General features: G+C 37.3%; 3 protein-coding genes across 7 annotated transcripts; 1 reads left to right on the top strand and 2 right to left on the bottom strand.

The window, feature by feature from the left end:
• Positions 1-1,139, bottom strand: LOC106655283 (succinate dehydrogenase assembly factor 4, mitochondrial-like). The gene is made up of 5 exons (XM_014375603.2): positions 1,006-1,139; positions 655-747; positions 487-588; positions 343-417; positions 1-274 (listed from the first exon to the last, which is right to left on the bottom strand). Exons 2-5 carry the CDS (start codon positions 704-706, stop codon positions 105-107), a joined length of 399 nt encoding a protein of 132 aa, XP_014231089.1. The 5' UTR covers positions 707-747; positions 1,006-1,139; the 3' UTR covers positions 1-104.
• Positions 1,140-1,521: 382 nt separating this feature from the next.
• On the bottom strand, positions 1,522-13,165 carry LOC106655294 (protein polybromo-1). 5 transcript variants are annotated; one of them, XM_014375617.2, is made up of 27 exons: positions 12,701-13,155; positions 12,473-12,593; positions 11,893-12,138; positions 11,688-11,798; positions 11,436-11,612; positions 10,941-11,358; positions 10,672-10,784; positions 10,507-10,605; positions 10,368-10,430; positions 10,137-10,286; positions 9,897-10,064; positions 9,646-9,812; positions 9,259-9,553; positions 6,743-6,948; positions 6,326-6,662; positions 5,671-6,249; positions 5,438-5,595; positions 5,183-5,355; positions 4,927-5,099; positions 4,764-4,835; positions 3,891-4,031; positions 3,401-3,523; positions 3,059-3,287; positions 2,836-2,986; positions 2,691-2,743; positions 2,501-2,618; positions 1,522-2,390 (listed from the first exon to the last, which is right to left on the bottom strand). In XM_014375617.2, exons 2-27 carry the CDS (start codon positions 12,575-12,577, stop codon positions 2,174-2,176), a joined length of 4,842 nt encoding a protein of 1,613 aa, XP_014231103.1. In that variant the 5' UTR covers positions 12,578-12,593; positions 12,701-13,155; the 3' UTR covers positions 1,522-2,173. The 5 variants fall into 5 exon arrangements, with proteins under 5 accessions (XP_014231103.1, XP_023319108.1, XP_023319090.1 ...); XM_023463340.1 differs by lacking the exon at positions 3,891-4,031 and having other exon boundaries at positions 12,461-12,593; positions 12,701-13,165; XM_023463322.1 differs by having other exon boundaries at positions 2,836-3,287; positions 12,461-12,593; positions 12,701-13,161.
• A 3,714-nt stretch (positions 13,166-16,879) lies between these two features.
• On the top strand, positions 16,880-18,457 carry LOC106655263 (zinc finger protein OZF-like). Its single transcript, XM_014375578.2, has 3 exons — positions 16,880-17,102; positions 17,175-17,289; positions 17,360-18,457. Exons 1-3 carry the CDS (start codon positions 17,077-17,079, stop codon positions 18,455-18,457), a joined length of 1,239 nt encoding a protein of 412 aa, XP_014231064.1. The 5' UTR covers positions 16,880-17,076.
• The last annotated feature ends 6,620 nt before the right edge of the window (positions 18,458-25,077 follow it).

The following is a 25,077-nucleotide window of genomic DNA, read 5'->3' as shown; positions in this document are numbered from 1 at the left end:
CAGAAAAAATGTTTTAATAACTAATAAAGCTTCTAGTATGTACAAATAAATTTATCTCTCACTGGTGTTGTGTATTTACAATTTAATAGTAACAAATCGTTTTGTTAAAAATCAGAGACTCGACCCTTTCTTTCCCAATCTCCATATCTGGTTGGTTCTGGGCCCCTTGGACCACCGAGTTCTCCTGTTGCTGGGTTTACACTGTTGGGAAAAGGTTCCAGCGGCTCTTTCTCTTGATAGGGATGTTGGCCCTCTTCGAGTTCCTCTATCCCCTCTGAAAAGTATTGATAATTATGATTATATATGCATCAATTGCTACAGTTTATATAAAAAATATCTTACTTAATGGAGCTCTGGCCCGTAGTTTGTTTGAATCCACCAGATTTTCTTTTTTATCATTATCTATAGCAAAACCACCTATAATAAAAATAGTTTGTGTTATGTAAGACTCTTTATACACTATGTTTTTAAAAATTTTTTACGTACCTATAGGAGGTTTTTCTTGCAACTTTTTCCTAAATTCTTTTAATCTAGTGCTTTCTTTTGACTTTTCATTACTTTCAGCAAATAGGCTTGATTTGGTATGAACTAATAATAAAATAAATGTTTTAATAATCCATAGTGATGTAATAATAATATAACTTGAGGACTTACTTTGGCAACTATTTACTAAAGTACGATGATATCTCAATGTTCTGCTCAACATTTTCTGTCAGTCTGCGCTATTCTGATAATATTGATTGTTGACTGTAAAATTAAAACTTTCATAAAATATTCGCCCTTTTCAAGCAATAACCTTAATATATCAAAGAGATCTTAAATCACATTATTTTTAATCAATAAAATCAAAGAAGTAAATAAAATAAATAATTCGTGAAAATATTAAGTAAACTGAAAATCCAATTGATTTTAATCACATGACATATTGAGCTTATAAATACACCAGACATATTAATTGACAAGTCCTAAAAAAAAGATAAATATGTAAAAAGAATTAAAACAAACCTATTGGAAATTATGAGGGATCGATTTTCTAATGATTAATTTATTTATTCATGAAATAGTTCATGCAATATTCATGTAAACAATACTGAACGTCAGTGCACTGACTGAGCGACACACGATTTTCTTGCAACACATTGCATCTTGGAGCGCTTATCGAGAAGCGGCGGGATTCGGAACTATCGCGAAAAAAGAGAAAGCGCAAGCGCTGAAAAAGTCAAAACTTGACAATTTGACATTATAAATTTGAAAAAAAACCTTCTCAGCAATGTCTTATTTGAGAAAATGTTAAATTCCAAGTATATGTAAATTTTTCGGCTTCTTGAATGATAAGTTCATCGAAATTTAAGATAAAAACTTGTTTTAAAAATAAATATTGAAACTGATTTTACTTATTAGGTACCCAACATTGAAAAAAAAAAAAACGAATAAACTATTAGGCAAACAAGTGGACAGCAGGTTCAAGCTTTTGTAAGATTGTATAATTAATTATGAGGTAAAAAATAAGTAACATTCGTGTTAATGTGCTAGAAATGTATTTAAACATTGTTTTATTGTTCATTAATATCTAATTTAACTAATATTTCACAATCGTAACAAATTTTATTATAGTTTTATTTACTGAAAGTTTAACTTTTTCGGATATGATTTGAACTCAGTAATCATAACCGAAAGAAGCTAATCCAATCATAAAATACTCTGCAACTTATTTTTTTTTGCTGTATTACTATACTTACTAATATAGTAAACAGTAGACAGATCCTCGAAACACATATGATAACTTAATTATTAACTTTATGTACGTTAATATATATTTTGATACATTTAGTCATATGTTTATGTCAATCGTTTGCTTTAATTTTAGAAATTACTCGTCATAAAGCATTTCACATAATGAAGGCAACTGTAATTTACATGTATACAATGGTCCAATGTACACGTTACTTACAAAACTAATACGCGGAGTTTTATTACAAATGAGAAATGAAATATACCATGAAAAAACAAATTGTGCTCCAACTACTTAACTGAACGATGAAAAAAATTTTTTTAAACTACTTCAGTCTTTCAATGCCATCTGCATTCAAGAACTCATGATAGCATCCTATAATACATCAAACAGCAATTTTGATAAATTTTAATATAATATACAGCTATGTAATGTACAAGACTATAGTGTTTTGTTAATGGTTAGTACATCCCGCATCATCATATTTCTCAAATTCCACAGGGCATTAACCACATTCCCATGATTGCCCACACCATTACCTAACCATTCTGCTGGTAGTTTTGAAACTTCGGGTGTTGGTGTATTTTCTTGTGTTGCATTGAGCTGTTTATCCCAATTGGTAACATATCGATTTTCTGTAGTTAAACCTTCAATGTACCTATAAAAAATGGTATAATTTTTTTAGTAATGGAGTAATGGATTAATTTTTTTGTTTCCGTAACAGATAATTAAAAGTACAAAGTGTATTGAAAAATCAACTGATATTACCTTAAGTAAGCTTCTGAATGTAATACGCGACTCGGACGAGGAGGTACAGCAATGAAAAGATTTTCAGGTTGTTTGGCGACAGGTGCATTATTTGTTTGTGTAGCAGCAGCAGTCGTTTCTATAAAATGAATTCAAGTTTTAGTATGATTGTGAGAATATAAAAAGATACTGCGTAAGTAAAAAATCTTACCTGCTTCCATAGGAGAGGATAACAATGATGTTCCCTTAGAAGGTACAAAGTTTCTGAAAGTATTGAAAAAATATGTTACGTAATGCTTTTTTTTACCAATTTATTCATTGATATTATACAAAACACTGTGTTATCAGATACATACTTGCTCCTTTCTACTGGAGGAAGGTACTTTCCATTGGACTTTAATATGTGAACTTCTTTTACATGTCTTGCCAGTCTTTGTACACTAGGAAAGGGAGGAACTGGTTTTTTCATTCTACCACAACCTCGCCATTGACATTGATACTCAATATCTAAATAAAAAATATCACAACTTGAAGGTTTTTTTTCAGAATTATTAAAAATATTTAGAAATAAGTACTCACCGGTGTTATTGAAAAATGTTTGCACATGGCCACCTTGTTCCGCGACACTATGTTCTATACAGTCAGCCATATCTTCAAATTGGTAGTCACAATTGTCCCAGCAGCATTCAAATATTATATCTTGCATTTGATTAGCAGATAGTGTACCTCTAACTGGGCCACCTTCGTCGTTCAATTTTGAAGCTCGTTCTTCCCACATCGATTTTTCTGCTGGAGTCAACTTTCTCCACTATAAAAATAATTTTATTATTTATCAACAAAAAATCTTATAGACATTTTTCAATAATAACAATTATAAAACAACGGTACAGCGCCTTTTTATGTTGATTTTTAGTAAATTACCTCGTTTCCAACCATTCTACTAATTTCTCCAAAAGTAGAATCTGGATTATTTTGAGTAATGGTCGTGCGCATTTTGCTCGAGTACATTATGTAGCCCGTCAATACTTTTCTTCCAGGTGTTTTCTAAAATTAAAATATAATTTAATATGTGAATGTAAAAGCGTGAATGGCGCTATTATTATGGATAATGAGTGAAGCCAACGACGAACACCCTTTTTTAATTTCAACTATGACGCTTTTATATGGTACACTGACAATAGCTAAAGTTTTATGCTGGCATATTTCTTTCTTTAAATTAAATGCCTAATAAACTTATAAGTACGTACGTCGCATAGATTCATGTACAAAAAGCTTACGCAACAGTAAAAGAAGTGACTAAGCCAATATTGTTGATAATTATGCAAGTGAATGTTAAAGTAACGATAAAAATAATAATAAAGCACTAATATCTCAATTGAAAAAAGATTGTTCGGAGGGCCCAAAAACCTACCTTCTTTGACGTCACGGGCGTATGGGAGTTGGAGAGCACCGGTTGAGTATCCACGGAGCTTACCGATGGTGGAGCATCCAAACTGTCGTCTCCGATACCTAGTACATCCGTTTCCATCTTTGTTGTGAACGGTGAGCCATCCTAATATACGATTCAGGTTCGGTTACGTTAATTTACAAGGTCTAAAGGGAACGATTTATCTATCGCCGCGTTTACTTAATTAAGGGATCGAATATTTTTTCGCGAAGGTACAAGGTGCATACATCTTAATAAATTATTTTCCAAGTTCAATTTTTCACTATAGGGCTTATGAGGCACCTTCAAATCGATTCTTTTGATTACTTTTTTGAGCAAGATTTTTTCTTACCACAGTATTTTCAAAATTAAAAAATTCTCATTATTCGTTAGCATTAAAAGTTTCATAAGAAACTTTCCCATACTGTAAATTTTCTACTTTTTTCAGAAATTTTCCAAACTTCGTTGTTACTTCTCTATTCGCAATAAGAACTTTTTAATTTTGAAAAATGAGTTAGAAAAGTACTCTAATGAACCCAACAGGTGCTCTTTTGATTTTCAACACATTGAAAACTCATGTGCGAATTTACTATTACTTTTGATAATTAAACAAACACAATGAAAAATAAAATATTAATATGCCGGCATAGTACTATGCATGCACAATCCAAATTGATGTTGCGAAATTAAATTTATTTCAGCTTAAGCATGTTATCTCAACGTTTGAAGAAACTTCAATATTATATATTTTGAAAAATTATAATTTTTCAACATCAACGTGAAAATGATTTGTTAAAGAAGCATGCAATGGCGAATATTAAGTCACTTGAATAAGATTTAATTTATTTTCATACATACCATTTCGTATTGGCTAGATGTTGATCCAGTGGACTTATTGTGACTCAACAAATGAGTGGGATCATTTGGAACCTAAATAATAAATAAAATGTATTTTAGAAATGGGCAGATTATTTAAATGAAAAAAAAAATTGTTTTTTTAAAATTGCAGTAACAAAATTACCTTAGTAGGGTTAATTGGTTTCCGGAAGAAATAAATTTCGTCCGTCATCACTTGCTTAGAATGATTATACTTTTTCAAACCATTATCGTTAAGTTTCTTAATCATGCTCTTATTTTCGTCAAACAGGGATTCACATATGAAAACATCGTCCTCGGGAATTTCCGTTGGCCGACCTAGGCAAAGTTAAATTATTAATTTAAAAATAATCAAATTTTTCATAAGTTTTTAGTATTTTATTAAAAAGTATGTAACTTACTGCAACTGTATTCTCCACGATCAAGTACTGCACATTTTCCCACAATAGCAACAATAGGATGTGTGGCATCAACTGTTGATAGAAACATTTCTTGCTTGTAAAAACATTTTGAAGGTGCATGAGTAACTTCTGAAGGACTGAGTATGTATGGTCCTTTGAAATAGCATTTATCGCTAAAAAATAGAAAGTAATAGGTCAGTAAATTAAATGAATATTTACAAAGCATATATAAAATGTATATAATTGAAAACATACTCTTTTGTTGACCATATAGAATCAACTTGAGCCACTTGTTGTCTTCCTCCATCAGTAGCTACATAGACAAAATCACCCAATTTTACGGGTCCAACACATGTATTATATTGTTCATAATAAGTGTTATCTGTATCATTGGGATTGAAAACCATCACATTCTAAAAATAATAATTTTATTCATTAAAATAAATATCTGAGTATAAAAAAATATATGATAACTATAATCAACTCACTGGTATATCCTTCTCAACTAACTTCTCTCCTTCTTCGAGTTCAGCAATTTCTTCTTTATGTTTTTCTAGTCTATCTTTGTAAACAGATATAACTCTCTTTGGTTCTAGTGGTTTTTCTCTTAATACAAGCTTTAAATGATCAGAATCAAAGTTCCAACTCTTAATCTTTTTAAATGCCCTAACTTTTGTTGAATACCTTGATTCGCAAACATATACATCTTTTTCCAAAAAACCTTCGGGCAAACATCGAAAATAGTCTTTCACATTCAAAACACAGCATTTTCCAGAAATTTTCGTTATCGGTACAGCAACATGGGAATCGCTTTTGAACACCTCTTTATCCAAAAATTTTCTAGAAGCCACATGGTAAGTCTCACTTGGACGATAAAAAAGATTACCATATAGCATTTGCTGTCCATCACTGTTTGTCCAAAACCTTTCAATAAGAATTATACTTTTTTCCATCCCGCGCTCTGATGGCTCTATGTAAGCAAAGTCACTAGCTCTATAAGTTTCTTGGTTGTAAATTATTGCACCTCCATTGTCACTATTGAATATACTGTTATTTCCATCTGCATCCTAAATAAAAATAAAAAAAATTAATGTAATAAGTTTTCATAGCACATATTGACTGTTACAAATGTTTAAAACTTACTTTATCATTGGCATCACAGCTTTCATCCTCATTTGACATAGTTGCTTCTTGTGTTGTTTTGATTTTCCTCAATTCTGACACTTGAGCACCAAATTCTAAAAGAGTATAATTTAGAGCTGAAGAATGTAATAAATCACCATTTTTAGTGACATCATCTCGAGTCTTAATGAAGAAAGCTTGTAATTCAACACTGTCTTCAAATGGTTGTGAATCCGTTCGGGATAATTTTCTGGCTCTTTCTAAGCAATTGAACACATCTTCTTGAAAACGATCAAGTCTTTTATATACACCTTTATCTAAGCGTCGTTTAATTAAATCCAGGGACAAGCCTCGTACTCTAAAAAACCAAAACGACATTTTTACAAACAAAAATAATAAGAAAAGACTTGGAAATAAAAGTATTAGAAATGTATGTACTTTTTCCCATCGATAATGTCATGCTCTGGTAATTCCGCCATTGAGTCTGAATAACAACGCCCTTCATTATCTTGATGGTTATAAGTAGCAGTAAAAATTGAAGCTAAGATTTCTTGAACAGCAGCAGCAACATCAGGTACGCTGTCTTCATCTTCGGTGAGCTGTAATTTGTTTTGCAGTACTAATCTTTGCAATGTAAGAGCATCCTACAAAAAAATGCATAAAGTTAAAATTGTTCCCTGCTTCACCTTGATTATTATATTCATTAAATGTTGAATGCTTAAAAAAAAGATGCACTGTTTGTGCAAAATGAAGCGAGAGATTGACCTATCAAGGAAGTAATAATAATGTATCAAGGTTTTAATGAAGTAGTCTTGTGCAGTGGCAAGAGCAAGTTTCGCACGTATTAAAAGGTAAAAAAAGAGTTGTTGCCTGCCTCATTTTTTTTGCATTTTTTTCTCATCCTCTGATCGACGTCCCTGTCTCGCATCAGCTTGACGGCACTGGTTCTGGCCGGTTCTTTTTTTACGTCGTCCTCGACATTTCTATAAGCCGGAAGCATTTCCGTATCGTGGGAGGCCAACATTGTTTAAAGTTTAATGGAAAAATGTAGAACAACGAAGGAGGAGTATCGAAGCTCGACGACGAGTCGTGTGTGTGTGTGTGTGTGTATGCGTGCGATAGAGAGGTTTGGGCGCACTCACTCTCTCACTCAGTCACTCTCTATATAATATACTCCCGCACTCGCGATCGTCGTCCCACACACAATGGCAGTCAAAGTAGCACTTGGCTAATTCAGCCGATATAAAGCCCAAAATTGCGTCTCTCAACGTCGACGGCGACGACGTCGGCGGCGACGACTGTTTTCATCGTCTCAGTCTCGCGTGCCGCGCGATATCGATTTCCGAAAATTCGGGGACTGCACTGTGCACGCAGTGAGAGGAGAGAACGCGGAGAGAGTAGAGTTTGTTTTCGTCTATATACGCACGGAGAGCACAAGGGACAAAACGACACACACCACAACCGACTCCGAAAGCGGTGCGAACATTCGCGAGACGAGAGCACACACTGTGTGCTGTGCTCTATGCAAACTGCACAATCCGTGTGTATGTGTGCGTGCGCGTGTAGTTGTAGATAGCGAACACTCAGTCGTCGGGTAGTCGGGTTGCCAATTCCTGGAGAGAGGGAGAAATTTACCTTCTTCGCGATAACCTTAAAAAATTTTTGCCAACAGCTGTGCGCGCAGAGCGCAGATTTTAATGAAGCAGCGGGCAATTTAAAACTTACTGATCGAATAGATAGATTCGGCGAAAATGCTTATTTATGAATAGGATTGAATGAAAAAAGGGTAAATTTAGATTCGTTCGTAAAAGTTTTTCAAATAAAAATTAAATTCTTTGTTCTAGTAAGCGCTGAGAACTATTTTATACTTACCTATTGTAAGACAAACGGCCCATTTTTAGAACGATGTGTCTGTTATGAATTTTTTGAACTTGGGAATGTTCTTAAGTGAATGTTATGAATATGAGATAATCAAATGGATTCAAAAACGTATTCCATAGTTATGAAACAAAAAACGTTATGTCCTCAATATAAACTTCAAATTAGTTTTCTGAATTTTCTACCGAATATTTCTCTAAAATACTCTATGAAATCTTAATTTTGGTGTTCTTATTGTTCCCAAAGAACATTGTGGAGAAATATTCGGTAGAAGTTTCAAAAAACGCGTTGAAATATTTTAATTTTCGGTCTTCTTAGAAAACATGAAAATTTAAATTAGCTATGATCGTTTTATGATAAGGATGTTGGGACATAATATAAATTAATCATCAGAAGCGATAATTACTTAGATATTAAAATATACAAAATGTTTATGATTCTTAATTTTGAAATGATAAATTTGTTGAATCAGATCACGTAAAAAAGGGGTTTTAAATAGGGCCGTTCTTTTACATGAGGACGCATACATTTTAAAAATATTTTAGTCTACAAGACTGAATATTTCAGTTATTTTCAAAATCAATGTTTAAAACGATACTTCATAAAGTTGAATAAATTTTTTGTCATTCATCACTGAAGTTCGCATGAGTGACGTAATGAAATCCAAAACAAATATAAGAATATATTTTCATCCTTGATGATGAAGTTAGTTCATTTCAATTTCAAGCCACTGCTTACTCATCTTTAATTAACAATCTATAATTTTTGATAAAAAGTGATGCAGTCATTGGAACCATTCATCTCAATGTGGGTGCGGATATAATTTGTTTTTTTAATAAAATGAGAAATTTTAATATAAGTAAAAGACTTGAACAAGCACTGCACAATATAAATTCTCAAATTTAACTACTTTTTTTGAAGCATCTTGCGAGTTTGAATCCCAGAATATAACACAACATTATGCCTCGTTGAATGTTAATATTACGAAATACTTGCCTGTTCGAGCAATAGACTCTCTCCTTGATTACTCTCTATTCTCGTCAAAATCTTTATAGCTTACAAAATATATGACTCACCTTGTATATTTGCGAATCTGGTTCGTTGTATTTGCAAGCATTATCAAACATCAATAACAAATCAGCAACAAGTTCATCCATATTGTCATAAGCATTCGCTTTTAAATTAGCAGCGATCTTTTCCATATGAATTGGATTCTTGATAACTTCGTAATAATCGGGATACTCTCTAATATTTGGCAATTTCATAAATATAGATGATAATTGTCGTCCTTTGGCATCACAATAATCTTTAACTGTATCGTACATGGTACGCAATTTTTGCATGTGTAAAGGCACCACTTTTTTGGGTCGTCTATAAAGTATCATTAATTTGAAAATTAGTTTAATTTTAAAAAATTTGTCATAAAAGAATTTAGCCATTATTAACAATTGAAATGTTCTTACCCAACATTTCTAGTCGGCGTTGAAGTTTCAGATTTTGTTCTGTGCATGTAAGGCAAAAACCCACCAAATTCTTTGACTTTTTCCATCAATACTTTTTCAAGCATTTTTGCATCGTCGTAAATTTGTGATCCTACTTCATTGTATTGTTTACAGTTTTTAAACATAAGCTATTGGAAAGAAATGATAAATGAATAAAAATTAAATCTATTAAATTTTAAAAGAAAATTTAAATTGTTTTTAAATTTAATTACCTTCAGATCTTGAACTAGTTCGGCATCAGTGTGATATTTTTCAGATTTAATATTAGATTCAATAGTTAACATATCCATTGGTTCAGCAATAACTTGATAATAATCCGGATAATCTCTCTTTGAAGGTTTCTCTAAAAACATCATTATTGGCTGCCTTCCATCTTCAGTCTAAGAATTATAATTATTGTAATATAAAAAATTATTTTAATGGTTTTGATGATTGTATTAACATTAACTTACGAGATGTTCCACGACGCATTTAACGAGTTTGTGCAATCTTTTCTTCAAAGGGATATTGTCTTTGTATTTTCCTCGAGTAAGTAAGTTCGAAGCTCTTTTCATTAGCCTAGGATGAGAGTGAATTTCGCTCTCTTCTTCGGATTCAGACTCCTATTAAAAATAAAGTAAAAATAGTTTCAAACAAAAGTAAAAAAGGTACATATGAAGAAAAGTATAATGGTTAAATTTTACCGGGTCCAATTCTGATAACTCTTGAACTTTTTCTTGCATTACTTTTTGTAATTTGACAGCAAACTGAAAATTACATTTAAATAGTTAGTGGTGAATGTCAAGTCTTAAACTTAAAATGATTTCGAATATTTTTAAATACCTTATATAATCTTGATGTGTGTACATTATACTTTTTGGCATTTTCAAAAACTAGATTCATATCTGCAGCAACTTCATTTACAGTATCATAATCACCATTCTGAAATTGTAAAAATTATTTACTTTTATATGCTTTGTTTTGAAATAATAGTTGAATTATATTTACCTTAATTTTTTTACGAATTTGTAATAAAGATATTGGATTTTTTATCATTTTATAATAATCAGCATACAACTGTTTTGATGGTAAAGTCCAAAAAAACTCACTCATTCGCAAACCTGAAATTTTAATATAGTGAATAAATACAAGTATAAAAAGAAATTGATTTAAATATGAATGGAAAAAGTTTTAAAAATCTCAATGCAACATTACTGCAAATTATGTCATTAAAACTTTTTTATCAAATACAGTACCTGTATAGTCAGGTAATGTACCTGTATTATTAGGAGCAGTTCGGATTGTTTGAAAGAGTTGCCACTGAGGATTATCACTTTCTTCAGTATCTAATGGATCTTCTTCCTCATCGTCACTTTCTTCATCTTCATCTTTCATTGCAGCTGCCTGTGCTACTAGAGCATGAGTTGAACGACTTCCTCGTTTACCTCTTACAGATGACTTTAATCCCCCTCCATCAACACTTTTTTTGGTTGCTGCAGTAATTATCTTCTTTAGTAATTTCGCATCTTTATAAATCCAAGAACCAGGTTCATTGAAGTTACATGCATTTCGACACATTAACAATAAATCCCTCTCTAACTCGCCGATATTATGGTAAGAATTGTCAATAATTTTTGTAGCAATTGTTTTGAGATCAATGGGATTTTCTATAACTTCATAGTACTCTGGATAAAGCTGAAATTAAAAGTTGAGATATTAAAAACATTGAATAAAACAATAAATTTTAAAATATTGTAACAATCATGACTTACCTTTCTTGATGGTTTAAGAAGAAATGGGACATTAAGAGTCCTTGTACTATCTGCAGGATCTGTAGCTAACATAACTGTTGCATATAAATCTTCATACGCTTGTATATCTTCATCAGAATTTATCGTATTTTCTATTGCATCATCTGCATCGTCATGTCTGCTAATAGTTTTTCTTGACTGAAATGAATTACATATTAGTTTTTAATATACCTTAGGATAACCTATTTATTTATAAAAATAAAAAGTAGTTACTCTAGGCCTTCCTCGAGTTGGTTCTTCTTCGTTTTCTTCCGATATTCGATTTTTTGTACTTATACATAAATCCCACAGTTCGATTGCATCTTTGTATTCTTGAGAAGTACGCTTTAATTCAAAATGTAAACAATTTTGATTAGAAACATAATTATTAATTAAAATTCTTATGAAAAAAATTGTATCAGAAATTAAGGTAGCGTACCGAGTAAAATGCTTTGGCATTGGAAACCATTAACTGTATATCAACAGCTAATTCATCCATATCTTTGTACTCATCTGTTTTTAATTTTTGCTGGACCTTCAAAAAGTCCATTGGATTGGTCACAACTTCATAATAGCTTGGTTCCTGTCGTCTTTTAGGAACTCGGATAAATGCATCACACAGTAATGACCCATCGTCTTTCTTGTATGTCCTGATGGCATCGTATAGCTGATGGCACAAGTCGCTCTACAAAAAGCAATATAATAGTCAAAATTGGAAAACAAACTGCTGCTCTACGAGGTAAAGTATAAACGTGCTGGTATTCGAGGGATTGATAATGTGCAAAACTAAAAGTAAATCTATAAAATAGAGTTCATGCTAATCGAGTGTTTTGGTATTTGAGATATAAACAATCATTGATTAGAAAGGACCATCGCATTGTATTTGCCCCATTAGTCTCACCATTCCAGCATGTTTTTTTCCATGCTCAACCGGTGCACTGACAATTATCATCATCAGCTAAAGCAACAGAGATGTATTAAATATGAAAAAAGAGCTTATACTCAACGGCTAGACTCACAGGATCCAGTTTTTTCCTTCTCTTGGATGGCTCTGGCATGACGTCGTCGGGATCATCCTCAGTACCTCGACTGGCCACAGACGAGGTCCTTCTCCTCTTGTTCATCTTCCTGCTGCACTACCTGCACAACAGAACGCAAACAAACAACAGAGAACTACGTTTAGACACAACTAGCCAGACTTGGTTATATAGGCGGCACTGGATTATAATAGACAAAATGCTACACACTGGATATCAAACAGCAGTCCTATAGGTTGAAGTTGTCGATCGGTCGTGTATGTATACAATATAACCCCGCCAGCTTTTGGGGGCACAGTGTTGTTATGCTGCTACTGCCACGCGGGGGCCCCGTGCTGGAGCACAGCCACGACAGGTCGACTACGCTTTGCGTTGACTGCGGATCGTCGCCTCACTACTGTCCCGTAGCTTATGTGCGCGCGCGGAGAGATGTAAACAAAGGCTATCTCGCGCCTCGAACACACGACACACCACGACGAATCGATTCGTTGATGCACTACCGCGTATATGTATGTTGTTGCGTGCTGGCGAGACGCTCCGCGGCTGCCGTTGCGGCCCTACACCGAGACAAAACTGTTGAGAGCCGACATTTCGCTATATAGGCACGTATAATATTACTAGTAACAGAGAGAGGAGGCGAGCAGCGCTACTACAAAATAACATCTCGCGGCCGCGCCGCCATATCCACATAGGTAACGCTATATATGCGTGTAGTAGTGGTCTAACGTCGAACGTAGGCGTGCGTGCGTGTGAGTGTACTGCGCGCGTACAACACGTTACTCCATCTACACAGAATTCTATGCTCAATGGCCTCGCACTATAAGTGTATGCAGCGGCCAGACAGACTATATCAAGTATGCCGCGCGCGGCGCAGTCGTACTTCAATGGTGTGCGTGTGACTAATTCACGCTACATACACGGCATTTCGGAATACAGTTTTCCCCTCTCGCACCGCACGCGGCTCTCGTGCGTTGGGCGATGAGCGAATGCTGCTCCCCCTCCCCTTCGCACATGTTCGCGCTGTATTATAATGTGTAGGGCCGAGACTGTTTCGACGTGCGAAACGGGCCAAGCCCGCGCATATGTTGCTGCTGCAGCTTCGTTGAAGTATATAGCTGCAAATATCACTGCTCCGAACTGCTACGGGTGCTTTCATATTTGCCGCCATCGCACACACGATGACCGATGCTGTCTTTGACCCTGCAGGTGATTTTGCAATTAGTGTGCGTGTGCTCTAGGATTTTCGTCGTACAGCGATTTTAAACAAAGTTTACTTTATGTATTTTAATTTATTAAAATGATTTGTGCATTACACAAAGGATCTTTCAGTGGTAATTTAATTTTTGTGGGTACCTAATTTGCGAGGATGTGCTATTTACACGTAACGTAGTAAAAGTCTTGCACAGCATTGCGATACACCCGTTGCGACACCCAAACGTAAACAATGTTGCAATTTTTGAGGTTTTTCACCTCCGACCGACGAGCACGAGGCTAAAAGCCGCTCAATGTAGAAACGACAGTTCAAACCATATCGATGCGAGTTCGTTACACTTGAAAGCTGTCAAAATCAGCTGTTGTTGGCCCCTTCGCCGCTCGTGTAATTTGTACGTACGTCAAATTGACAATTAGTAGACAAGAGATTCGTATATCAAAGGTGTTCATTTCATTTCTTCTATCAGCGACTTTGCGACTTTGCTTTGAAACAATTTGATTTGATACTACTTGAAATTATCTTACATGTGTGTATCAATGGAAAAATAAAAAAAAATATTGCATTTAAATTATTTATTGAATTTATTGAATAGTAATGAAAACTTGCAAAAATAAATAACAGACATTGAAAATTAATATATATATGCTTATTGCCTGCACAAGCTTTTATAAATATTATTATTAATTATAATTATAAATTGATTGAATGAAAAATGAAATACTATAAATTCATTACAAGAATAAAATAAACCTTCATAATCTTCACTAGAAATATTCTAGCCTTTTTGGAGCTTTTCTATCTCTCCTGGGTCTTGGGTTGTTACGTTCTCTTTCATTCGATTGAGCATCTTTTTTATCCTTTTGATTTTCCTCCGTAGCCGCCAAGCAAATGTTCCACAAATCTCTGTTCAACAGTTGCTTGACGATCATCTCGCAGTACTCGCTTGGCAGTTCGTGGCGCGTCATCTCCGAGAACAGATCCAGGGTCCAGCGTCTAAAAAATTTTCTCGATAGCATTTCACACAGGTGGATGATGCACGGCTCGCGAGATTCTCTGCGGGGACTCCTCTTCAAACTTTTCGACTTCGCGAAATTGAAGTAGTCCGTAATTGTGATTTGCTTCTCTGCCTGTTCTGGTCGTAACTGGATCGCGTCGTACAGCGACAAACTTGAATTTATCATCAACCTTTTTGCCTCGGTCGCGAATGCTTCGATATCTTCGACCTCGATTTCCAAATTCGCTGACGTCTTGAACATTGCTTGTTTATCGAACAATTTCATGATAAGCAGGGCATCGCTTCGGTCGAGATTGTATCCTCGTTTCTCGAGGCGTTCGGCGACGGCCAGAGCACCAGCTGCTAATTTCAACTTAAACTCAAGTTTATTATTTTCATGATTGCGCGCAACAAACTTTTCGCCGAAGTAACTCTCGTTGGGAAAAACAAAACTTGACAGGTCAGCGCCACGATCCAAGAGTACTTCCACGGTATTAGGCAGAAAATTCGCCACAGCCAATTGCAGAGGTGTCCTGTCCAAATTGTCCTTGGCGTCGACCACCAATGTCTTATGTTTTCTGTCGCAGTCCTTGAAGAACGTTTCGGCCATCTCGTCGTCGTCGTTTTCCTCGCAAATGATGTGCAACGGCGTCATGCCTTTCGAGTTGGCCAGACACGGATCCGCGCCATGGCTCAGTAGCTGCAGGGCGATGTACTTGTGACCACTGGCCAGAGCGAGATGCAGCGGCGTCTCGCCCGTCTCTCGCCAGACGCAATCGGGATGGCCTGACGAGAACATGAAGAATCCCTCGACGGCGTCGCTGCAGCCGTACTTGGCGGCCACGTGAAGATGCGTCAGGCCGGTCTCGTCGACGTAGTTCTCGCCCCACAGGATGTAAGTCCTGAACAGATTGTCGACCAGCTCCGGGAGCTCGGAGAAGAAATTAACTCTGGCGGCCTGATGCAACGGAGTGGTACGACGCAGCAGCGTCTCGTTGTCGTCGTCGTAGTCGCCCTCGTCTTTGTAGCCGGACATCTGGACGAAGTCGATGATCGGAGTCCGGCCGTCGTTCTTGTCGGCGTTTTTCATGTCCTGCGCGAGGATCCAATCCATCTGCACCGGCGAGAAGATGTTTCGAAAATCGGGAACCGAGCCCACCCAATGGTCGATCAAGTGCCGGAACGACGAGAAAAATTTCATTCGCGCGTCTTCGTCTTCCCAATCGACTTTTGCTCTTAGCTTTATCAATTTAGTCTGGTTGGCATGGCCGTTCTTGTCCATGTGACCGGAAATGCGGATGTATCCGTCGTCGTCATCTTCTTCGTCTTCGTCGCCTTCGTCCATTTCTACGTCATTGTTTTGGTCGTCTTCGTCGCTTTCGATTACGTACACCGCATCGGATTCTTCGTCGGACGCCGACATTATTATGCGCACTCAATTCACAAGCACACGGTTGACTATGTCATAAAATATTTTTCACTTTTTCACTCGATGCGATCTCATTTGTTGTTAATGCAACGACGTCGTAACGTATACTTTTGTAACGGTCAACGATCTGCAGTGTAAACACGCACTCGAGTTGCGTTGCGTGTTTTGTGCGTTGTCGTTGGGCGAGGCAGTCTCACGACGTTCGAACTCACACTGCACGAGGCACGAGTCAAGCGAGTGAGCAAGAGGGAGAAAAAAATGCACGATACTATCATAGACGTTGCAAATACACTATAGAACTATTTGGCGGGCGATGAGCGCCCAAACTATAACCGTCTACGTTCGCGTCGGGAATTCAAAAATTCGAGCTCTAACTTACAACGCGTATCGAAGACAATATGAATCCTTCATTTTTTTAAGAGTAGATGTGGAGATGTATTTTGCTAAATTATCAACGCGACTGCTTTAGCTGCTCTAAAGATGGATTGAACTTTATTTCTAGTATCATGTTTGTAATATACCGCAATGGCCTGTGAATTCAGAAATGTATTTCTCTATTATGTGAATGATTTTCTGCATTATAATGCACGCATTTTTAAGCTGATCGTGCGCACGTACGAAGGACATTTTCATTGCAATTTCGATGTAGTTACAACGACACGCGACTCGCGAGGCCCTCTATAATTGTATCGTCGTAGATCACGTCTGCGTATAGTCACTTCGTCTGCGGAAAAAAAAGTATCGCCTATTAGAAGCTATCAGTTATCGCATTCGCGGATATTCGCTTGTATATTTACGAGACAGTGCGTTCAGTTGCTAGCCACGATATAAATTCCTGAGCAAGCGTTTGCAAAGTGGTTAAATTGAGACCCGGTGATAGCCACTCGAGTTACCTTTAACCTCGAATAATTTTTCATAATTAGCAGCGATTAAATATAAGCAAGGAAACGATGAAAAGCATCGGAGACACTGTTAGGTACAACCTTTTTTTGTGCTTGTCGTGATATTTTTCGAAGGAATTCGTTAACCACATTTGATAATTCTTCAGGGTAAAGGAAGAGCCGAGCGATACTGGGACAGATGCAGGTGACGATTATAATTTACGTTCTATAGACTCTTGCGAAGCGAAAACGTCTAAAAAATTCACTTTTCACAAATCACCAGTGAGTTTAATGATTTGAATCATGTACTCTTTTCCCATTATCAAAAATTCTAAGGCCATTTTTATTTTAGGCAAATCACGTGAATGAAGCTATTGCATTACAGCCAAGGTTAAATAAAAAAATACTCATCGATTTCGAGTGCAAAGAGATTAAACCTGAACTGTCGTCAACCATGTGCAAAACTGAGTATCATAGTTTTGTGAAAGTGGAAAACGAAATTCCAACGAATCAAAAACGTCTAATGATTTTAATCAAGAAAGGATTCAATTACGAAAATTACAGTCGGTTTGACGAATCCGAGAAGGTAGAAATATTTGGAAAAACAACTCAAACCAAAGTTTCTAACAAGTCCAATTTGAGTCGAAAAACTTTTAAAGAAAAAAAATCTTACGAATGTAACATTTGTCGTAAGTTATTTGGACAAGATGAACTCCTTAAAAGGCACATTAGTGCAGTACATGAACTAAAAAAACCGTTCGAATGTGACATTTGTCGCAAATCATTTGGATACAAACATTCGCTCAAAGATCACGTAAATGGAGGACACGATCCTAGCAAATGGTTCGAGTGTGACATTTGTCACAAATCATATGGACAAAAAGGTTACCTCGAACTTCACATCCAAGCAGTCCATTATCACAGCAAACCGTTCGAGTGCGAAATTTGTCATAAATCTTTTGGATTCAGTAGTAACCTCATTAACCACATAAATAGTGTACACGTTCGGAGCAAACCCTTCGAATGCGACATTTGTCAGAATTCATTCGGACGCAAGGCAACCCTCGAATATCACATAAGTAGAGTACACAACTGTAGCAAACCGTTCAAGTGTGATTTTTGTAAAAAATCATATGGTTCTAAAACCTACCTCATTGAACATATAAATTCAGTCCATATGCAAAGAAAACCCTTTGACTGTGACAATTGTCGAAAATCATTTAAAAGAAAAAGAAACCTCAAGGCTCACATAAAAGCTGTACACGATCGTAGCAAACCCTTCGAGTGTGAGATTTGTCACAGATCATATGGACAAAAAGGCCACCTTAAAAGGCACATAAATATTGTACACTTACGAAGCAAACCATTTGAATGTAGGATTTGTCACCAATCGTTTGGATATAAAACTGTACTTAAGACTCACATGAATGAAGTACATGATTGTAATTAAGAAAATGCGTGAAATCGGTTCTGAGATTTTTGAGCTGAATAAATATTTATGTAATTTTAGAATATAATACCTTCTACATGAATACCCTACTTTTTTTTAAGAACAATAAAATGTTTCAAAACGTTACTCATTTTATTACGACTGTCGTCTTAAATAAACTAAATTATTAACCAAATTCTAATCATAAATCACAGCTAGTTAATTTCAATGGCGCAATTAGGTCATAATCTCTTCAAGGAAGTGAGAATGCAGATTCTCGAATCTCGGCAATCTATGAAGCGACGGTCAAATGATATGCTTCTGATTATCAGTTAATTACTCCCGTAGACGCGCATGAAATGATAAACTTCAACAAAAATATTTTCATTTCTTCGTTTGATCCAGTCCATTGGGCTTGCCATCGCTCTGTTGTATTCTCAGTGCAGTAATTTTTACGTTAAAGACAAAGTACAAAAATATTCTCAAATTTACGATATTCAAAATAAAAATGAATAAAAAAGCCAATAAAATGCATCGGTAACAGTTTCATTTGCATGTAACGTAAGAATGGTTGAAGTAGCCACATCCGAAGAATATACGCGAGCATTAAGTAAAGCTAAATAAGTAAGTAATGAACTGTCTTGAGGTTGAATTTTTATTTGATCCTCAAATTTTCAGTAAAGTTCAAACTCAAACCTATACAACACTATTTTATCAACATGGTTGCAAGTTTATTATCCAATATCTGTTCAAATTAGTTGTTGATCAGTCTTTGATTACTTTGAGAGAAACAGACAGTAGATCGCATCAGATCCAGATCTCACAGATTTTCTCTAAAATGTTTTTCCAGTTAATTTATTTAAAAAAAAATGTATTTTTTACGAATGATCATGTGTGTAGGTATCAATGAAAAAATAAAACTAATTTTATGAATCATTTATTCGAAAAATATGAAAGAATAAAAAAATATTTTAAATATACTGCTCGTCGTCACTCTTATTATTCGGTAACTGCCAAGCAAACGTGCCACAAATCTTGATTCATCAGCTTCTCGATGATTTTCTCGCAGCAAAGAATCGGTAGCTTGAAACGCGTCAACTCCCTGAAAGCGTCCAAGACCCAGCGACGAAAAACTCCTCTCGACATCGCCTCGCACAGATGCGCGGCGCAAGTCTCGCGATACGTTCGTGGAACATGCCACAATTGCCTCGAACGCGCGAACTCCAAATAGTCCTTGTAGGCAAGTTTTTTGGCTACCTCTTCCGGTCGCAGCTGCATCGCGTCGAAGAGCGACAGGCTGGAATTGATCGTGTACTTTTTCGTTTCGGTCGCGAATGCTTCGATATCTTCGACCTCGATTTCCAAATTCGCTGACGTCTTGAACATTGCTTGTTTATCGAACAATTTCATGATCAGCAGGGCATCGCTTCGGTCGAGTTTGTATCCTCGTTTCTCGAGGCGTTCGGCGACGGCCAGAGCACCAGCTGCTAATTTCAACTTAAACTCAAGTTTATTATTTTCATGATTGCGCGCAACAAATCTTTCGCCGAAGTAACTCTCGTTGGGAAAAACAAAACTTGACAGGTCAGCGCCACGATCCATGAGTACTTCCACGGTATTAGGCAGAAAATTCGCCACAGCCAATTGCAGAGGTGTCCGGTCCAAATTATCCTTGGCGTCGACTTGCAACACTTTCTTTCTCTTCTCGCACATCTTGAAAAATTTTTCCGCCCACTGATCGTCGTTGCTTTCCTCGCAGATGACGTGCAACGGCGTCATTCCTTTTAGATTGGCGACCGTAGGATCCGCACCGTGGCTCAGTAGCTCCTCCGCCACTTCTTTTCTATCGTGAAACAAAGCCAGGTGCAGCGGAGAATCACCCGTCTCTCGCCAGATGCAATTGGGATCTTGATTGAAGATGAAGAACGTCTCGACGACGTCCTCGCAGCCGTATTGGCAGGCCACATGGAAATGCGTCAGGCCGGTCTCGTCGGTCAAGTTTGCCTCGTAGAGGTTGTAAATTCTGAAGAGCTTCTCGACCATTTCCGGGGAGTGATCGCCTCTGCCGGCCTGATGTATCGCGGTGGTGCGACGCACCACCAGCTTGTCGTCGTCTTCGCCGTATATGCCTTCGTCCTTGTAGCCGGACATGAATACGAAGTCGATGAGAGAAATTTTGCAGCGAACCTCGGTGTTCCTCAAGTACTCCGCTAAAATGTAATCGACTTCTTCCGGGCGAAAGATTTCGAAATTGGGAAGTTGGCCCTGCCAACCGTTGATCACCTCGCAAAATGCACGGTAATATTTAACCCGCTCTTCTTCGACGTCAAAATCGAAACTTTGTCGTACGCATAACAATTTTTCTATGTTGGCCCAAAAATTGCCATCGTACCCGCAGCTGTAGTTGCGAACGTTTTCGTCGCTATCTTCATCCTCATCTTCTTCGTAGTCTTCGTTGCTTTCAACGTCTTCTTCACTTTCGTCGGTTTCTTCCGCGTCTTCGTTTTCATTCTTTGGGACGTTTTCGTCGTTTTTGACAACGGGTTTTTTATCGGACTCGGACATTGTTCTGGGCACTCTTTATATTACGCACTGACACACAAAAAGCAATGGAAAACGGTATTTTTCACTTTTTTGTCGCGAGAATCACTTGCTGTGCAGTAGATGCGATCTTCCTTTGTTAAACGCTGAATTGAACGCTGCGGCGGCGTAACGTATAGACTATAGTATACACTGTGCGAAAGTCAACGATCTGCACACGTTATAGGTTATATACGCTTATGCGTTGTCGTTGGACGAGCCACTCGCACGAATGGAAGTTCGAACGGACACTGCCGTGATTGCCTGACTGCACGAGGTGCGAATCGAGTCAGAGAGAGAGAAAGAGATGGGAATACACGACGCGGCTGTGCGTCGAGTGAACACAAGCAGCAACCCTACCGGTCGAGCAGATTCTCAAGTCTTGACAAGTGTGTGTCAAATTCGGCATACATGTATGTACTATGTACTGAAATTCTTATGATTATCACGTTTGCTCGCTCATTCTTTTATAAAGTTTGACTGCCACCCAAATGCTCATAATCTTTCGTTTGATCCGTCAAACACAAGGAAACATTTTACCACTGCTCGATCGTATTTCTAGCATAGATGTATATTATATTATTATATCGCAAATCTATGTCAGAAAAAAAATGGTTTTTTCATTGCTAACGTTGATCGAATGCAGTACGCGATAAGTATGTTTTTAAAGGTGATAAGAAGCGTCGCGAACTTACGAGGCGATGCCACCGCCAGGATTTTTACAAATCAAACCCAGAAAATACATGCTTGCGTATATAATTTTTTACGTCTCTGTAGTTTTTCCGGAAAACGGGATCGAAATTTTTAATCAAGTATTGATTAAATGTGCAATTTTGATACTGTTTACCGGAAAAACTACTGAATAAAATTGAGTGAAATTTGATACAATTATTCATTGTAATAATCCGAAAGGCTTCACAGAGACGATTTTTAAAAATCTATCCAAAGCTATGCACCATGCATTTTTAGGAATCGATGATTTTTAAAAAGTGTAATCTGTGCTTAAAACACTTTGGAAAAATGTAAACGGAGCTCCTTGTACTTGGGCTTTTTAAAAAGAAAATTTTCGAAAAGTATAATCTGCGCTCGAAACACGTTTGAATAGTATAAACTGCGCAAGTATTACTATTTCACAGCAAATTTTTTACTTTTGAGTTTTCAGGGTATGATAGCCGAGAAATTGATGATGGTTTAAGATTTGAGATTAAAAATTGAATACAGTGGAACCTGTTTAATTCGAAACTCTGGGGACCTGACTGTCATTTCGAAATAACCAGGTTTTCGAATTCAAAAGTTTACGAAATTAAAGGGGTTGTAATAAAGTCTCAGAATTTCGAATTAAAAAAGGTTTCTAAATTTAAGTGATTCTATGATTTAAGTGACTCTATGAGAAGTGATTCTAAATATTATTTTTAAAAAATTCATGTAATGTTGATGTTGTTCAATTGTTCATAACTTTTGCTCCTCAACTTTTTTGACAATTTTGACACCGGATTCAAAAAGTTCATAAAAGTTCACGTCAGTAATGACTATTTAAACATTTATCAGATATTTTTTTCGCAAAATTTATAGCACCGGAACAAATCATCAAAAGCTTTTGTGACAGTCATTTTTTGGGCAGGTAACTGATCTGCGGTTTCATCTTCTGAACTATCGTCATCACTTTTACATTCGTTAATTGTATCAGTATCAGATAACGTACCAGAAATCACTAAATTATCATCGACATTTACATAATCATCGTATGATACATTGCGTTCTGATCTGATATAATATTGATTAACAAAGTCCGAACGGCAATATCTTCAATTACGATTGATTCATTTTCAGCATTTTCTTTAAAAAATCTTGCTTCGTTAAAACAGTTTGCTACTGATTGTGAAGATACCGCTTTCCAAGCATTTTGAATGATTTCTAGACTATAATATTTTTATTTAAAAAATTGTATTAAGAACCTGCAAAATTCGAAAAAATTCAGAAAAATTAGTTCGAAATAAGCAGGGTTTTGTTCGAAATAAAAAGGTTGTTTTAACAATCGTTTTAAATGGGAGCTGGCCGAGACCGGCACCTTTCTTCGAGTTAACCAGGTTTTCGTAATAAATAGGTTCGAATTAAACAGTTTCCATTGTACGTTAGAAAAATATTTAGAAGTTAACATTAAAATATGATGATCAAAATCACATACTTGTCCTACATTATGTTCTATCGAAAAAAGAGAAATCGTCCTTTTTCAGATTATTCTTTTAGAAATATTAGTTTGCTTAAGATCTTCTTAGGAAATTTAATAATAATTGTCAAACCAATCATTTCGATCTGGTGCATGAAACAAGCTGCACAGTATGTCATGTTCTTCGCGGAAACGAGAACTTGGACCTCGTGGTCGGATCGGGCTATCCGAGGTGATCTCGATCATTTCGATATGTACGAGAGAAAAATCTACATGTACATAGTTCGAAGCGCTTACGCATCGGCTCGATCTATATAATGTGTACAGCGCGTATATAGTTCATGTGTATTTACACAAACTATACCTATATATATCGCGTGAGAACACGTATACAATATCTATACGTATTGCGTTGCGCGAGACAGTACGGTGAACCGTTGGAAAATCTAAAAAGCTCGTATACGTCGATGGGGGTTTTCACGACGAATGCGACGCACTCGTCAGATTCTCGATGGCCCTTATCAAATTTAAACGAGATCGAATCGAATAGAAAATTGACGGGAATTTATGCGCTGTATACGCGAGGAGAGATGTTGTGTTTTTTATTTTGACCGCGGGTTGTATACACATCTGCCGGTCGCGGGAGTCGTTTTATTATTAAAAAGCGCGAGTGTAGCGATATACACGCCACGCCTAAACTGTGTACTGTTGTTATTATCGCCGCCTGTGTCTCATGCTTTCTAATCTTTACTGTGTATATATAGCTCGGTGCTTCTCTCATAAAGCATCGATTGCGTGTTTTTTCTAGTCATTGTGTATGAATTGTATAACTGTCAGTAGTCAGTACACGTCGAGACTCCGTAGCGTATCGAATACATCTGCTGCTGCTGCTGCTGCTTGGAGGCACATCTACGTAGATCGTGTAGTGCACAAGAGCGAGTGATTAACAATTAAAAAGAGATAGTTTGATAGTGTTTTTTGTTCCTATTGCCAGTGGACGAGTTCGTGCGTGCGTGCAAACAATGTCCGCGTTCGACTTCTCGAAAGCGGACAATTTCCAACGGCGTCAAAATGTCCCTGCGTCAAAACGGCCGGCTCGTGACGTCCCTTCTAATAAATGGGTCGAGCAGCATCCCATGATGCTGCACCGAGACACCGTCCGTCAGATTTTTATCGATAACCCGAAGCTCGACGTTAATAGCGTCGACCCCGAGTCGGGTGTGACCCTCTTTCACGTGGCCTGTGAGTTCGGCTTGGTGGACGTCGTCGAGCGATTGCTCGCGAGGCACACCGCTGCTCCGCGAGAGTTCCATCATCGGCCGGTCGACGCGCGCGACGAGCTGGGCAACACGCCGCTGCACCTGGCCCTGCGCCACGCTCATCCCGACAACCGCGAGGTGGTTAAGCTGCTGCTGAGGGCAGGCGCGGATCCCGACGCGGCCGACAGGGACGGCTCGACCGCTCTACACAAGATTTGCAAGAGAGACTTTGAAGACGCGCGGAGACTGTCGCAGACGCTTTTCATGATCTGCCAGGACGTGCTGGGTCGGCCGCCGCGAGTCGACACCCGCGACAAGTGGGGTCGTACGCCGTTCGACTGGGCCGTGCAGAGTCGCTCAGTGCCCGTGCTCGAAGGGCTCCTCGATCGCAGCCGCGCCGATCTTCTGTCCGGCTTCGTTTTTCCGTATCCGCATTATTACGACGCGTACTTGAAGCCAAGAGAGTGCGAGTCGAGCCACGATTTCATCAAGAGAATTGAGTTCGACACTGATTGCGTCTTAAATTGTTTCAAGAGACGAGGATGGGTACCGAAAGAAGAGGACCCGGCCAAGATCAAGGTGATATACAGAAGGTACGGATTGTCGAAGTACGCAGCTCCCGGCCAGTTCGAAAA

Source organism: Trichogramma pretiosum, unplaced genomic scaffold (assembly GCF_000599845.2).
Source record: "Trichogramma pretiosum strain Unisexual culture from Peru unplaced genomic scaffold, Tpre_2.0 scaffold91, whole genome shotgun sequence".
Classification (NCBI taxonomy): domain Eukaryota; kingdom Metazoa; phylum Arthropoda; class Insecta; order Hymenoptera; family Trichogrammatidae; genus Trichogramma; species Trichogramma pretiosum.
The sequence above is the reverse complement of the archived record's forward strand: the minus strand, read 5'-3'. Positions and strand labels throughout refer to the sequence as shown.

Excerpts from the sequence above, each read along its gene's own strand:
- LOC106655283 (XM_014375603.2), bottom strand. The coding sequence starts at position 706 with ATGTTGAGCAGAACATTGAGATATCATCGTACTTTAGTAAATAGTTGC. Across the intron at positions 589-654 it reads TTTAGTAAATAGTTGCCAAA|TTCATACCAAATCAAGCCTA; the intron begins GTAAGTCCTCAA and ends TTTTATTATTAG. Across the intron at positions 418-486 it reads GCAAGAAAAACCTCCTATAG|GTGGTTTTGCTATAGATAAT; the intron begins GTACGTAAAAAA and ends TTTTTATTATAG.
- LOC106655294 (XM_023463322.1), bottom strand. The coding sequence starts at position 12,577 with ATGAACAAGAGGAGAAGGACCTCGTCTGTGGCCAGTCGAGGTACTGAG. Across the intron at positions 6,663-6,742 it reads GACATTATCGATGGGAAAAA|AGTACGAGGCTTGTCCCTGG; the intron begins GTACATACATTT and ends TTGGTTTTTTAG. Across the intron at positions 4,032-4,763 it reads CATCTAGCCAATACGAAATG|GATGGCTCACCGTTCACAAC; the intron begins GTATGTATGAAA and ends ATCGTATATTAG.
- LOC106655263 (XM_014375578.2), top strand. The coding sequence starts at position 17,077 with ATGAAAAGCATCGGAGACACTGTTAG. Across the intron at positions 17,103-17,174 it reads AGCATCGGAGACACTGTTAG|GGTAAAGGAAGAGCCGAGCG; the intron begins GTACAACCTTTT and ends ATAATTCTTCAG. Across the intron at positions 17,290-17,359 it reads TCACTTTTCACAAATCACCA|GCAAATCACGTGAATGAAGC; the intron begins GTGAGTTTAATG and ends TTTTTATTTTAG.